Below are 15,669 nucleotides of genomic sequence, written 5' to 3' on the forward strand. Positions count from 1 at the left end.
AGCATCGCGGTGTCTGAAATATAAGCAAGACGTTGTTGTAATGGAATGTAGAGGCTAGTGACATTGAAATCCCTGTGCCACAAATGTAAGCAAAACATTGTTGATGTTATGACTAAAAAATTAACATCACAGTGCCCAAAATAAGAAGAGAAGACTTTTGACATGGAGGATAGAAGCTGGTAAAACTGCCAACTCTTTTTCAGAATGAGAGTAGGAAATAGTTTTATGTGAATGATACAATTGTCAGAAACTGGCATTCCAGCCAAACAATGGGGCAGGAGATGGGAGCAGGAGTCGGGGATGGTGGTTGGTGGAACTAACATCTCAGGGCCAGAAATAAGAAATAATTTCGGACTACCTGTTTCTATTTGACAATGGTGGGCTGAGACTTGAGAAGGTTTAGGAGGTGGTTTGTTTGATAGGGGGATCACTCAAAACAGGGAAAACTGCATGTTGCTTGTCAGAGTAATATGTGCAGAGAGAGGAACAGTAAAATGCATAGCAAAAGATGGCTAATTCACTATGGGGACAGGAACATGACTGAAGAAGCGGCACCAGAGCCACGCAAAATAAGACATATTGGTGCTAAAATGGGGAAAAAGCCTTCCCTTAATCATCTTACACAAGTCAAAGTACACACCTGTCCATTAATGTGACTGGATGCAGTTCAGGCTTGCACCATGTTGATAATGATAGAAATGAGGTTGCAATGTTACTACATGGTGGGCCATAAGTTTCCATACATAGGAAAAATAAACATTTTATGTTGGAAAACTGTTTTTATTCATATAATGTGCTCTATATGATTACCATTGTTTCAAAAGCACATATTAATACGTGTTTTCCACCGTTGATGAACTTGCATTAGCATAGTTGAAGGTATGCTTGTAATGGCGTTGGTGATACCTTCCTTGAGACGATTTATGTCTCGTATCTTCACCTGTTACACCATGGCATTCAAGTGCCCCCAAAGATAGCATCAAATGCATCTTCTAGGGTACCTGACACATAAAAAATATACATTATACATTTTCCTATGTATGGAAACTTATGGCCCACCCTGTAGTTGTGACATAGTAAAATTGCCACCATGACTTTTACGGTGACAAGGATGCATTCAGACGTGATACTGAAAGGTTCATTTACAATCAGAATGGAACGGACTGCATGTATGAAAGGCCTAATGATGACAGCCAGATAGTGAAATCTATAAAAAGAAGAGTGTCATCCACAGACTGCTAGCGAAGTGAATGGTATGGGTATGAAAGTGAATGTATCAGTATTTCTTCTGAAGCCAAAAGAGATGAGACAGAAGAAATTGCCACAATTTATTTTTCACAAAAATATTAATATCTCCCCTGACACTATGTGACTGTGTAAAAGACATTTTGTTTTGGTTGTCTCAGGATAAAGTCCCCTATACTGTTCAAATAATGAAATGCAAGACCCACAAGTGCATGCACATATTTTTAGGTACACACACTAGTGTGCATATATGAACTTGTTCTCAGTCCATGTTTTAGGTAGAAGATCTAACTCAAGTTAATCTGTTATGAAAGCTCCATTGTACTCCCATTCTGAGGAGGCTGTTTGTGTAGTCCAGGATCAAAACATTGTCACGCTGTCTGTTCTGCCTCCCCCTGTCCTTTGCTTTTTTTGTCAATCTCCATCGAAAATGTAATTCTTTAGCTTTTCAGCTGTCTATGCTTTATGTCATAGTTGCTAAAAGGGATCATTTTCAGTTCAATAAGAAGAGTAACTGTAGTCTTTCTGCATCCATTTAGCATGGCACGATTTCTGAAAGATAATTAAATATCCCTCTGGTAGTTTTCAGGGAGATGAAATGTAAAATGTAAAACGTGGATGAGAGAGGGCGAGCCAGAGGGATGTCTTGTCATTTCCCACTGTTGTGTTTGGCACACAGAGAGTCCAGTACTGACAGCCTTAATTCTCCCAGCAGAATGAACACTAAGCCATACTGAGACCACATATGGCAGCCATTCTTCTGCCAGATTTTTCTTTACTTTTCTTTACTTTCTTAACTGTATGGAGCGTTTGATCTGTGTATCAGTTTATGAGTCACAGGCCTCATAATCTCCCTTGTGAAAGACTTGTTCAGGCTCACTGCTGTCATTCAGATATTAATACGATCCGGTAGATTTCAGTTTGATAAGATAAGATACAACACAATACGATATGATAAGATACGATAAGATAAATTTTATTGATCCCTCACCAGGGAAATTTGTATTACAGTAGCAATATATCAATATATCAAGACATACAAAAGTACAATTAGGATAAAAATAAAGACAGAATAAAGATTATGGGCCTTTTACATGTACAGATATGGCATGATGGATATGAATATTGATATGTACAGAAATAGCATGATTGATAATGTTCCCAATTGTTGAACACACACACTGTGTAAAATTGTACTTAATTTATACAGAGCAGCAAGTTATTGCTATTGCACTTCAAAATGCATCGAGAGAAAATTGAAGAGCTGTAGGAGAAACAGTGTTACATTTTGTTGTTACACTGGAAAAGCTTTAAAAGAAAAAATACTATTACATGATGTTGCACTAGAAGTGCTATAAAAAGAAACTGTCACATGATGTTGCAGTTTATCTAATTTGAAAATCGACTGACAATAAAATAGAGCGGAGTGTTATATTTAAAAGAAATATTTAAACAAGTATATGCTTATTAAATCTTTTTAAAGTAATGTAAGGAGATATATATGAGCTGCATTAAATACAGCTGTGGTTAGCATAGCTTAGCGGCTGATCCAGTTTCCACAGATTGCTTTGGAGCGCAACACACTGCTCCTTTAGAAACATTTAGTGTAGACATAATTTGTTGCTGAGAAAGCTCCTCTTTGTTTAGAACAACAATTGGATTTCTTAAACTTTCATTTAGTTCTGAAGCCATGTTCCCACACTTTCACACTACTACTTTGTCAGCAAATGTCAGAACTACTATATTCATAACAGGTGAACAATGCAGCTTGATTTGCTTAAACTAGCCTTTGATGAGTTTATTAGTTCCACCTGAACACTGCTTTAATGGAAGTATACAACTCAAGGAAATCTGATCTTTTGTATATAGGAGTTAACGTGGTCAGTCTGCTTCATTGTGACTGCTGACCTAGACATAGAGCAGAATCAGAATTTTTTTATTTATTTATTTTTTGCCAGAACTTCAATGTTTACATGAAAATATGACAGATTTTCCATGTGGATCTCACATTTATTCAATGATTGTTTAAGCACTGAATAAAAATAACACTATGTGCATTTAGGGAGGTCAATTTGCTGGAACTATGCTCTGATGATCATCAAGTCATTCAGTACCCATGTTTTGTCTTTGGTAGTGTCAGTTGTTCTACATTGCCCAAAAAATCTCAAGACATGATTATGGATGTGCATATGGATATGGCTTTGCACACAGACAACTGAAGACACCACAGACATGTAACTTTTGCTGCTATACTACTTCCTATACTCCATTCCATACATACATAGTAAATAGGCATCTATGTTTTCTGTGCATTCACACTACTGCCGAGCATTCACACACTCACTGTGGTCAGAAATGTGCAGGGGAGCAGGGACATGGCATGCAGCAAAGATCCGGTTGGGGAATCAGAAATAAACAAAAAAACTTTACCACTGTCCATCCATGGTCCATCTGTATTAATATTACTGGACTTTAACAACCCTCTACACATTTAGTCTGAAAAAAAAAAACCCAGAAGTGGGTATAGAGAAAGCTGTTAGGACGGGAAGAAAAAGTAGAGAGCTGCTGCCCCTGCAAGGACAGGTAGTGGCAGCTGGGCAACGTCAGTCTATTGTGTCCTCCACACTATAGCAAGGCTGTTCACTTATTTTTTGGGGAAAGGATCAATTCTGGTTTTGACCTTCTGTCTCTCTTATGTCTCCCTTCCATCATCATGGTTTCTAGTCTACATTGTGTCAGTTAGTTTGCTTGCTTTTTTTCATTTGATTTGTTTTTAACTGCCTCTTAGTGAGAAAATGTGTTGAATTTGGACTATTATTCAACTCAGTCCTGTGTGATATTTTTTTGTATTTGTTTTGTGATATTTTTGATCTGTTGTTTTATCTGACTTGAAATTAAGAATGTGTATATGGACAGATGTATATGTTTTACCTGTATAAGTTTATGATTTTAATGTTTCTTTTATTTGAGCTCATCTATTATAGGTTCTTTTCTGGATTTGATGACTTGTGCAGTTATAGATCCACAAGTGGGATGTTTGCCATCTTACACTGTACATGCAACATGACATGTCATGTAATGTAAGATGTACATGTACAAACTTAATATGTCATGTACATCAGGCTTATTAACTGCAAATAAGATGTTTGAGCATGCATGACCAACTTCAAATCAATATTAACCAATATTAGCAAGCCTTCAGTCAGAATTAAAGAGTCTATGGGGAGCGTCATCCTTGGACTGTGACAGGTGAGGTGGCAAAACTTGTTTTAGGGGTGGCAACTGTGACCCTATCTTACTCCAACAGATCTGCTTGTGATACAGAGTAGATTCTAAGTTACTTAGCTATTAGCTCAATGACTGTAAGTTGTAGGGGGTTGCAACTCTTCCTCTTTGAAAATGTATTAAAAGCCCAATAGTCCAATGACATATCATTGTGTTTCTTGTATAAGAATCAAATCAATACATAGGACTGAATAGGTTTGTAGGATTTTTCTTTTCACTGTAAGACTGTTAATGTGTCAGTGTATGTTCCTCCCAGGTTTAGTATTTTTTCATTCTTTTTAGGACCTGTTTGCACTGGATGTGGAGCCTTACCGATACAGTGGTGTGAACATGACGGGCTTCAGGATTCTCAACACCGAGAACAGCCAAGTTGCCTCCATCATTGAGAAATGGTCCATGGAGCGACTGCAGGCTCCACCAAAACCTGACTCTGGTCTACTGGACGGCTTCATGACCGTGAGTCTGAGATCAAATTAATTAATTAATGAGTAGTGAATGAATGAATGAATCTCTCCAACTCTCTGTCAATATGGAACTTCTGTGCTATTGTCTGAACTCTTCCATGAACTCTGATGTAGTGTCCAGTTTGTTATTTGGTTATCAGTTTTTCTTAGGCACTATTGCCAAGCAGAAGAGGACAGTCACAGGCAGGAATTGCAACAGTAGGGAATCTAAAACGCTTTGTAGCTGCATTTCTCAGCAAAATGTTACAGCTCATAGTGTTTGATACGATGAAGTTAAGGTTTTGTTTACTGACCCCTGTAAGGACTGTATAAATTGAGCGTGTCTTCTCTGCAGCTATCGCTGCTGACACTGCTAAAGTTCAGGGGAAGCAGGACTTTGATTACGTGCTTTCAAAAAAATTAAAAATCAAGTGATGAACTGCAACACATTTTTAAAGTAGGCATGAGTACTGACAGATTTCTATTACTGAAAAGATGGTGCAACACTACTTGTTTCTAGCAGCTGGACTAACATTAACTGTAGTGTAGCGTAACCACTGAAGTAGTTACGTTTGCACTCGTTAATAAAGAGGGCACCACCTCAGTCTGTCTGAGGAAATGATTCATTTAAGCAAAATTACAAGGAGACTGATTAAATACAGTTGATCAGTCAGATATCTGAAAGTCTAGAATTCTGATTAAATTGACTTCAGTTCCCACACACAGGAATGTCCGAGACCGTGAATTGGTCTAAATGAAAATATTTATTAACTATTCACTAAGACAATACAGGTGAGCTATATACAGTGAAAAATATAATGCGTGTGTGTGTCTGTGTGTGTGAGAATCAGATTAACATATTAAGGAGGAGAGTTATGGTGAAAGAGGATAGTTAGCGGACGATCTAACACACTGAGCCGGTAATTTGAACTACGATCGGTACGCTAAAGGGCGACTAAATTTAAATTATCAAGTTATTAATGACATCAACCCCAAATCAGGAACCGAAAAAGGTTAACTCATTCCTACTTGGTAGCACTGTTTTGTGTGGTACACACCATGTCACCAAACAGCACAGTGACTACTGTAACCCTATAAATAGGCCGACTGACTGATTACAAGTTTGTAGACACCTGTGATGCTAATTAGAGGACACACCTTGATTGAACATGCCCCTATGGTCACATTATTTTCAGTCTTTTCTAGGGGTACCATCATTTTTGTCCAGGCCTGTTTCATGAGTTTATTTTTTAAAATAATTCTGTTAAACCACAGTTCAAAAGCAATGTCTGATTTTCATTGGTTAATTTTCATAGAATTCTTATGTATTATTACTTTTGTCAGATTCAAATTATTTCTTGTGGGTTTTTCTTTCATTAACTGAGGGGGACCAACTATTTTGTCCACGTGTGTACATTTCATGTGTACAGTTATGAGTGGTACCAATTTCTCATTTTACACTCTTAATTGGAGATAATACAATGGTTATTATGAAATTCGTCCCAACATCGTCGTGTCCTCCGACGTCGCTGGGTGCCACTGTGGGTCCATGAAAAAAAATTGATTATTTCATTAAAATCTTGACTTCGCCCCCATATCACCTACAGATGTGAATTTTGGATATGTGATAGAGGAACTCCTTACTGTAACTTTGGTAGGCATGAAAACACAAAATACATATCAGAAAGCAGTTATTTAGTCCATGTAGGTTTCAGTTTAAAGCGTGACAATCTCAAACCAGGCTTTCACAGGTATGTGGCAACGTTTTATGACCCGTCTTATCTTTGCAGGGGAAACGATGGTGCTTGCATTCCTGAGAGAAAGGGGGGTTAGACATGAATAAGGTGCTGATTAAAAAAATATAATATAGTTTCTTTCCAGTTGTTAATGTTCTGGGTGAAGCTTCCCCCTCTCTGCAGGAGGTCTGAGATTCACACTTTGTTGCAAAAGAGAAATAAATGTAACCCAATTTTCTCCAGAAAACTATGGATTGTGAGGCAAATCACAGCTGTCCTGCCGTAATTCACCTTGTGACACTAATGGAGTCTCTTTCCTGGGAAAGAGAAGTTTCTTTTCCTGTGTAATGTCCAAAGTCACAGTTTGATGTGGATCCTAAATAAACATCCTAAAGGAAAGGATTTCTTATCTGATTGGGCCTCTTCTCTTGGCATTTCAAAGACCAAGCTGTGTCCGCTAAAGTAGTGACTAAGTAACTCCACCATGGAGATTAAGTATGAGTATTATTTGGTCCTCATGCAAGCCATATTTGCAGGGAACATTAAGTAATGGTGGTTAGGACTACATTTATCTTCATATGAAAAAAATATCCACTGTGTTTTATTAATTTTACTAATTTGTTATTGATTCTTATCATGGCTGTTAAAATACTGTTCAAAATTTGCATTCCAAAATCCAAACCACATTAGTTATCCAGATGTGACTCACATAACATATTCAGTGAGAAAAAAACAAATGGGAGCTTTACTTAAAGAGCCAGAGGTGCCCACTGAAATGCTGAATGTACTTAAGGAGACATTTATTTCTCACCACAGTTGACCAATGACAAAATCTACCAAAAGCCTTGTCAGTTTTCCACGGTTTCTCGATTTTTATTTCTCTGCTGACAGGCTAGTTTTTACAGTTATGAAATAACTGACAATATAAAACATTGTTCTGCACATGATAGATTTGTGTGGGGGGATATGGAGTGGTTTCTCTTGCTGTTACTTCCCACTAGTCCTAAGTGAGTTAAATGCAAAACCTTTGTGCCCTGAGTTCAAAATGACTCCCGGATGTGATAAGAAGAGCCTCTGTCACTATGATCTGAAACTTCTCTGATCAGAGCACACTGCCTGTAATAATGGTTCCTTCATGCTGCTTTCATACCACTCTCTTATCTGGGAACTCTGCCAAAAAACCTCAACCCACCAGAGACAAGGAATGGGAAGGAAAAGAGAGTGCTAAAGGAGGGAAGAGACATGAGGTGAAGGGAAATGAATAAAAAAGAGAATGGACAGGGAGTGGGTGAAGGGAAAGCAAAAGTGAAATCAGAGTCCTTGTGTTGAATTTCCACAACACCTGTTGAGGTGTTAAATGTTAGGCCAGTATAGCTACTTGGTCTAATTCCAGTTGGAAAACACTGGCAGCAGCAACATGTTGGCTACTGATTGAAAACAGCAGTTTGCCTCGGGGGAGAAGCAGGTTCCTTTTTGAAAAAAAAGAGCAAGGTCTTGCTGAGTCATGTTTGTGGATTGATATTGGAGAGTGGGCGTTACTCAGTTTAAGCCTTTTTGTCAGATTTGTGGCTAAATCAATAGTTTCCCACTTGAGACCTCAAATGGGCTGTGTGTGTAATAACTGGACATTTTCAAAACACAGAAAGCTCAGCGTTCCCTTACAGCTATTAGATTCCAGCACAAGCTGCTACATGCAGTCCAACAGTCAACTGGATGTCTTATTTACACAAAGAAGGAGAAACAAATATAAATAAAAGATCTTTCCCCTCGTATTTGTCTTTATATTTGCATCTTTCAGTCTATAATGTGCTATAGAGACTTATCAGGTGAGCCAAGCTGGGTGGTTATTTTTGGATCAGTGACAAGCAAAGATTTATGTGTGTGATGAGTGTGCTGTGACCCTGCTCATCAGTGAATTAATGGCATACGAGTTTGAAGGTGGGGATTGATTAATTAGAGAAATGGCAATCAGTCAGCAGCTAATGCATATTGACACAGTGAAAGGCTCCATAAACATTTGATTAACGGCTTCATTTGTGTGCAGTATTTACGGATTTGTGTACTTAAGCAGTGAACTGCTGATGTGCTGTAACTTATAGACCTGCGGATCATGACTGATTGCACTAAATGAGCAGTCCAAAGGCTTCACTTTCCCACAATCATTCTCTGCTCAACCTTGTTTTATGCTTGGTAGTTGTAATTGCATTTTCAACAGCATGACTTAAAACAGTAATATTAATTTGAATAAGTTTAGAGCTGAAGTTGCTGCAATCAAGCTACAATTACAAGCTACTACTTCCCTTAAATTGCATGCTTGGCAACTGTGAAACTGTACTGGCACAATACTTCACAAAAAATGTGAATTAGAGTAGAAATTGTATTGTTTTTGTTAGCTCAGAAAGAGTTTAGATGGAACCACAGAGCAAAGGAAACACTGGCTCTGGAGAGGGTCTTTTGTGATTCTACATTAAAACATGACCATCATAAGTACTCCTACACGCTTGGGATGGGTAATGAATGCTATTCAACTGGTTCCAGTCAGCAATCTCTGTTCAATGACATTAAATCCTATATACTGGTGCCTTGACTAGCTATAAAGTCTGAGTGTTATTCTAAGGATTCAGTTGCAGCTATTCAGCAAAACTGAAGACCAAAAACAATAATTTCATTGGAACTGAGGTCTTGATTATTAGCTAGACTTAATACAGTTTGACATTAGTAAACCTGAAATACTGATTTTTGTTACTGACCAATTGTAAAATTGTCTTGATGGTGCAGACCTTTGCATCATTTGCATTATAACTCTCAGCTGTATTGTAAACTAATCCTTCACTGGAAAGAATGTACACTATATTGCCAAAAGTATTCGCTCACCTGCCTTCACTCGCATATGAATGTAAGTGACATCCCATTCCTAATCCATAGGGTTCAATATGACGTTGGTCCACCCTTTGCAGCTATAACAGCTTCAACTCTTCTGGGAAGGCTGTCCACAAGTTTCAGGAGTGTGTTTATGGGAATTTTTGACCATTCTTCCAGAAGCGCATTTGTGAGGTCACACACTGATGTTGGACCAGAAGGTCTGGCTCTCAGTCTCTGCTCTAATTCATCCCAAAGGTGTTCTATGGGGTTGAGGTCAGGACTCTGTGCAGGCCAGTCAAGTTCATCCACACCAGACTCTGTCATCCATGTCTTTATGGACCTTGCTTTGTGCACTGGTGCACAGTCATGTTGGAAGAGGAAGGACCAGCTCCAAACTGTTCCCACAAAGTTGGGAGCATGGAATTGTCCAAAATGTCTTGGTATGCTGAAGCATTCAGAGTTCCTTTCACTGGAACTAAGGGGCCAAGCCCAGCTCCTGAAAAACAAGCCCACACCATAATCCCCCGTCCACCAAACTTTACACTTGGCACAATGCAGTCCTACAAGTATGATTCTCCTGGCAACCTCCAAACCCAGACTGGTCCATCAGATTGTCAGATGGAGAAGCGTGATTGGTCACTCCAGAGAAGGCGTCTCCACTGTTCTAGAGTCCAGTGGTGGCTGCTTTACACCACTGCATCCCACGCTTTGCATTGCACTTGGTGATGTGTGGCTTGGATGCAGCTGCTCAGCCATGGAAACCCATTCCATGAAACTCTCTGCTGAAGCACTGTTCTGGAGCTAATCTGAAGGCCACATGAAGTTTGAAGGTCTGTAGTGATTGACTCTGCAGAAAGTTGGCGACCTCTTGGCACTATGCTCCTCAGCATCCACTGACCCCGCTCTGTCAGTTTACGTGTCCTACCACTTGGTGGCTGAGTTGCTGTCGTTCCCACACACTTCCACTTTCTGATAATACAGCTGACAGTTGACTGTGGAATATTTAGGAGCCAGGAAATGTCACGACTGGATTTGTTGCACAGGTGGAATCCTATCACAGTTCCATGCTGGAATTCACTGAGCTCCTGACAACGAGCCATTCTTTCACAAATGTGTGTAAAAGCAGTCTGCAGCCTAGGTGCTTGATTTTATACACCTGTGGCCATGGAAGTGATTGGAACACCTGGTTCTGATTATTTGGATGGGTGAGCGAATATTTTTGGCAATATAGTGTATGTTACCATGATGTTGGGTGGTTAAGTTAACTGTTAATCTGCTGCAAAGAATTTACAATTACCTTCAGTCATTTGCTGCTTGCTGATGTTATTGTATTACAGTTAGAAACATTGTTATTTTTCTTCCCATTGGAGGGATCTTTCTAGTGTGCATTTCATGCTTAATTGTGTGGTATGCAGTAAACAGGAAGTGATACAGGCACAAAAAAACTTCTGCAACAGTCAGTCTGCAGGAATGAACAATGAGCCATCTATGCTCTAGTGGTATTCTTTCAATCTTCACTTGGTATATCACTATCAAAAGCATCTTTTGGCATGACCAATCACAGACGCTTCACTTCCACCATGTCTGTCTGCATACAGACTAATCACCTATAATGATACTTGTGCGAGCACTGCTGCATAATGCTGGTGCAAGTCCTGCAGCATCGCCTGCAGTGTCTGCCTCAAAAGCTTACTCCAGTCCCGCACTGAAGATATGGGGTGCTATTGAGATAAACCTTTTGCCACACAGTTCCTGTCAAGGGTCATTCTGGGCAAAGCAACACCCCTTCAACCACTGTTCTACCCTGCCTTCAGGACCATCCCTCCCAGGTAAGCTGGAGTCTTTTACAAGCTCCATGTACCCGGAGGTGTTATAGAAATTAAGATTAAGTTCTATGAAGTACCTGAATGTGGTGAGCCTCCTCACAGCTTATAAAAATAAGCTTTTTAAAGACAGGGGTCGTGTACTAGAAAGCTAGAAAGGGGGCCCCAAATCCAGCCATTTGAGATGAGATATGTGTTGTTATCGACCTCATCCTGCATGTGTCTCAGTTGTGTCATAGGCCTAGCCATAGCAATGGAGAGATTGTGGTGGTTCGGTCTCTCCAGCTGAGCAAGATAAGCAGGCCATCATGGACTCCCCATTCGAGCCAGCACAGGCCAGGGAACTACCTGCTGCTACCACTATGCAGCATAATAGCGACCTGAGGAAGAAAACCGGGAAGCGTTTGACCTGCCTTCTGCAAAACCAGGAGTCTGAGCGTCCAGCATCCCACCAGTAAGCCGAGGGCAGAAGAAATGGAGCAGGAAATTTTTTGCCACGTCTAGCCACCCATCCCACCCTCCAGCGGAGAAGAGGAGCTGATTGATGTTGCAATGAATTTGTCATTGCATGATTTGATCTTTAACTTTTCACTGTATTTTCCCACTGACACTATAATTGAGATAACATGCTTTTCTGATGATGCACATTTTCTCTACTTTGAATTCACATTGTGTTACTCAAGTAGAAGCTGTAACATGAACAGAACCTTTCGAAGGCCAGTGTGTACCTGCTAGCCATCTACTCAGCTCATGCTGCCTAAGTGGATGCACACTCCCTAAACTGCTACATGCAGAAACTGATGAACTGGTACAACTTCTGGTCAGAGCTCTTGAATACATTTATTTGTATGAGCTTTGTCCTTTTTAGCTGAAAGAAGGATTTCCTCTGCATTTGCTCTGATAACAATTAACCAAATGTGTAAGTGTTGTTTTGCTCTGATTGCTTTATTGCCCTCACACATATTTCTACAACAGTTGGCTATTCAGAGACTCAGCAGGCAGCACTAATGGATATCCCAGCACCGAGCCATCGGTACTCTTTCTCAGGTCTTTCTCCACCCAAGAAGAGACAGAGGAGGATTCACTTTTGAGTCCCTCTCAGAGCTGCGTAGTAACCCACAATGTTCGCCCCATTCACAGCGCTGGAGAAGGTTACCTCAGTGCTCCCAAATTTGTTAACATTCCATTACCAGCCTATCATGTCAGTTCTGAGGGAGGAGGATGTGTGTGGTTCCAAGCACACAACCATTTTGTATTTATAAAGCCTGATGGACAGTCACTGCATTTCACTGCAATACTGTATGTGTATGTGATGAATTAAAAAAAAAACCTAATCTAATCTAAAAAAAAAATCTAATCAATTCATGTGATTTTTGAAAAAAAAAAAAAATCACCACTTCTGCAGTCATGCTTAAAGCCAGAGGTGCAGTGTGGTCACAAAAAGTGATATCAGAAAACGTAGCTTTGAGCTTCAAGCCCCTAGGACCCTTTGCAGTCAGAGTGGAGGAATGGTGCACATGCATATTCTACTCTAGGGTGTTGACAGGCTCTAGTTTGCTGCAAAGCCACCATGTTCAATTCCACAGTGTTTTTAGTGACTACCAGAAAAGCTGAAGAAACTTTGCAGAGCAAAATTTCTTCAAGAGACAATTGAGCTGTAGGAAGAAATTAGTCTTGCCTTCGACTCGCAATATTTCCTTATTCCAAAAAAGGAAGGAGCATTGTGCTCCATTCTAGACTCACATTTTTTCAGTTCTCATCACCAAAAATACAAATTTAGAATGCTGACACATAATCTGAATAAGATTTAACGAGTTTACAGAAAATTTCTCATGTTCATCTTTTAAGGTGTAGCCTAGGAGTATCAGACCTTCCCATTTAGGCTTCAGCAAATGTGTCAAAGCAGCCCAAAATCCCTCGTAGGCAGCAGGTCTCAGAGTGTTTGCAGCTTTGGACACATAGGCATTGTTGCTATGCAGTCTCTCTTGCTTGAGTTTCAGCATCCATCATAACAAGAGGATTCTTTCTCTCACTCATGATTTAGTGTATTTTGGCCTTGAAATAAACTCAGTTTTTTTTCTCAGCTTTTCTGTCACAAGAGTGAGTGGAGATATTGCACCATCACCTTGCCTTGTACCATCCCTATGGTAACAATGGAACCAGAGTGTTAAAAGTTCTGGTAGAGCTGAGGTCCTCTGTAATTTCTGTCGTTTCTCAGAATGACAGAAAACTACACATGCCAAATTAGCATTTTTCCATCACTTGTGTGGTTACTACAAAATGCACAACACACTGTTGAACTTGAAAACATCCAATCAATGCATCTTTCCTATTACATATAAAACGAGATGCCTAACAAATTCAGCCACCTAGTCATTCACTACTTCAAGCCAAAGATACAAGTTTAAGAATATTCTCCTTCAAAAACATCAATCTCAACAAAAGAGTTTTCTTTTTGTAATCTTGTGTTAACAAATGTGTGAGGCAGAAAACATCTGCTGAGGATGCAGGATTTCCAGCACTGGATGTCCTTCCAGCTTAATGTGGATTTTCCTAGAATATCTGCTGGCTCTCTGTCACTGGACAGATCTGAAAGTGTTCACTAGGAGCAGTGGGAATGACAAAAAGACCTTGACATTGGATGCTTCACTGACAGTTTGAGGGGCTGTGATTGAGGGGAGGGCACCTGGTCCCCAAGACTCCGCTATGCGCATAGATAGATAGATAGATGGATAGATTAAACCTTTATTGATCCCACAGTGGGCAAATTTACAATGTAACAGCAAATAGAACAGAAATAGAATAGCAAATAGAATAGCATATAAAATAAAATAAGATGTTGGCAGTTTCTCTTATTTTGAAGCCTTTCTTGTCCACTAATGTAAAATTGTCATGTCTTAATCAAGGCAGAAAATATGACGGTGCTTTCATATATAACTGACAAGAAGGCGCTCACTCTCCGACAGTACACAGATTGGTCCACATCATGATTATGTGGAGCAACAGGTAACCACAGTCATTATGTGCACTGACTTGCTCCCCAGAGGAAATCTGTTCTACTGGGAGTGGAGACTCCATGAGGTGTGGGAGAGGTTTGGTTGAGTATCTGTAGATCCCTGTCTACAGTACCTTCTATTCTTTTCATTCAGAAATGAGGACACACCACTAGGAGAGTTTGCTGTATATGTTTCCGCACTCAGCCTCACTACAACAATGCTAAGCGAGGTGAGGGAGCAGCCCCTAACTCTGATTTTAATAGCCCAAATCTGGCCCCAGCAGGCCATGAATGGCAGAGCAGGCAGGTCTACTCCACAGCCAGCCTTGGCCGCTGCTGTTGCGCAGGAATTTAGTTTCGGCTGGACAGAGTTTTCACCCTCACAAAGAGCTGGGCCACTAAGGAGCTGAATTTGAATGAAGCTGACCTGCCCTTAAGAGTGAGTAAAGCCATTCAGAGTGCCCAGATACTATCCACATGTTCACTTTATGATGACAAGGGGGCCATGTTGGAGAAATGTTATGCAGACAAAACATAATTTATTTTCAGTGTTTTGTTCCTGATGTGTTATGCTTTCTGCAGGATTTGACGGTAGTAAGACATTTTTCACTGTGAAGGTGTATTTGGTAGTCATTTCAACCTGCCATGTAAGCTTTGGTAACACACCAGCTGGTCAGCATTCCCTGATTAGGAGGTTCATAAAGGAAGCCTGGCTATGCCTTTTCTCTACGCCTTTGGTTTCCTCCTAGGACTTGTCCACTGTATTAGGCATTCTCACGAATGGTTTTGTACCCTTGGAGTGCACTGACTTAAAGATGCTTTTGCTCAAAACTATCCTGCTGCTGGCTTTGACCTCTTAAAAATTCAAAGTTAATTACATGCTCAACCTATGTATGAATGTGCCAGTTCACTGATGGAAATGAGAGACAACTGAATACACTCTGTCCTAGACAGGCTTTATTTATCTTTTTGAACAGGAGTAATGGGTTTAGTAACAGTATCCAGCTCATTGTGTCGTGTCATGCCTCTGTTCAACTGACAGCTGTCGTGCTGGGCAGTGGAGGTTATCTTGATGGCATATCGGTGATCCCAGGGTCTGTAGCCTACGGTACACTTGCAAGCACATTTCACTAGTGGTTTGGCTACCTCATGGGTTCTGTTTAAGTGTGTTTCTCTGAAAAAATTCTGTGAAACTGCTACTTGGACTACCCCTCACAGTTTTATTAAAGTTTACCTTCTGGTTGTAACCGTGCCTTCACTGGCAGACTCAGTCATTCATG

The 15,669-nt window shown here is 40.1% G+C and overlaps 1 protein-coding gene across 2 annotated transcripts in view; it reads left to right on the forward strand.

Moving 5' to 3' along the window:
- Positions 1–15,669, forward strand: part of grik2 (glutamate receptor, ionotropic, kainate 2) — a 384,084-nt gene that overhangs the window by 182,129 nt on the left and 186,286 nt on the right. For both annotated transcript variants that reach the window (XM_055013796.1, XM_055013797.1), the window contains exon 7: positions 4,813–4,986. In XM_055013796.1, coding sequence (XP_054869771.1) covers positions 4,813–4,986 — 174 coding nt within the window. The remainder of the gene's footprint in view (positions 1–4,812; positions 4,987–15,669) is intronic.

This window comes from Amphiprion ocellaris, chromosome 9, assembly GCF_022539595.1.
Source record: "Amphiprion ocellaris isolate individual 3 ecotype Okinawa chromosome 9, ASM2253959v1, whole genome shotgun sequence".
Lineage (NCBI taxonomy): Eukaryota > Metazoa > Chordata > Actinopteri > Pomacentridae > Amphiprion > Amphiprion ocellaris.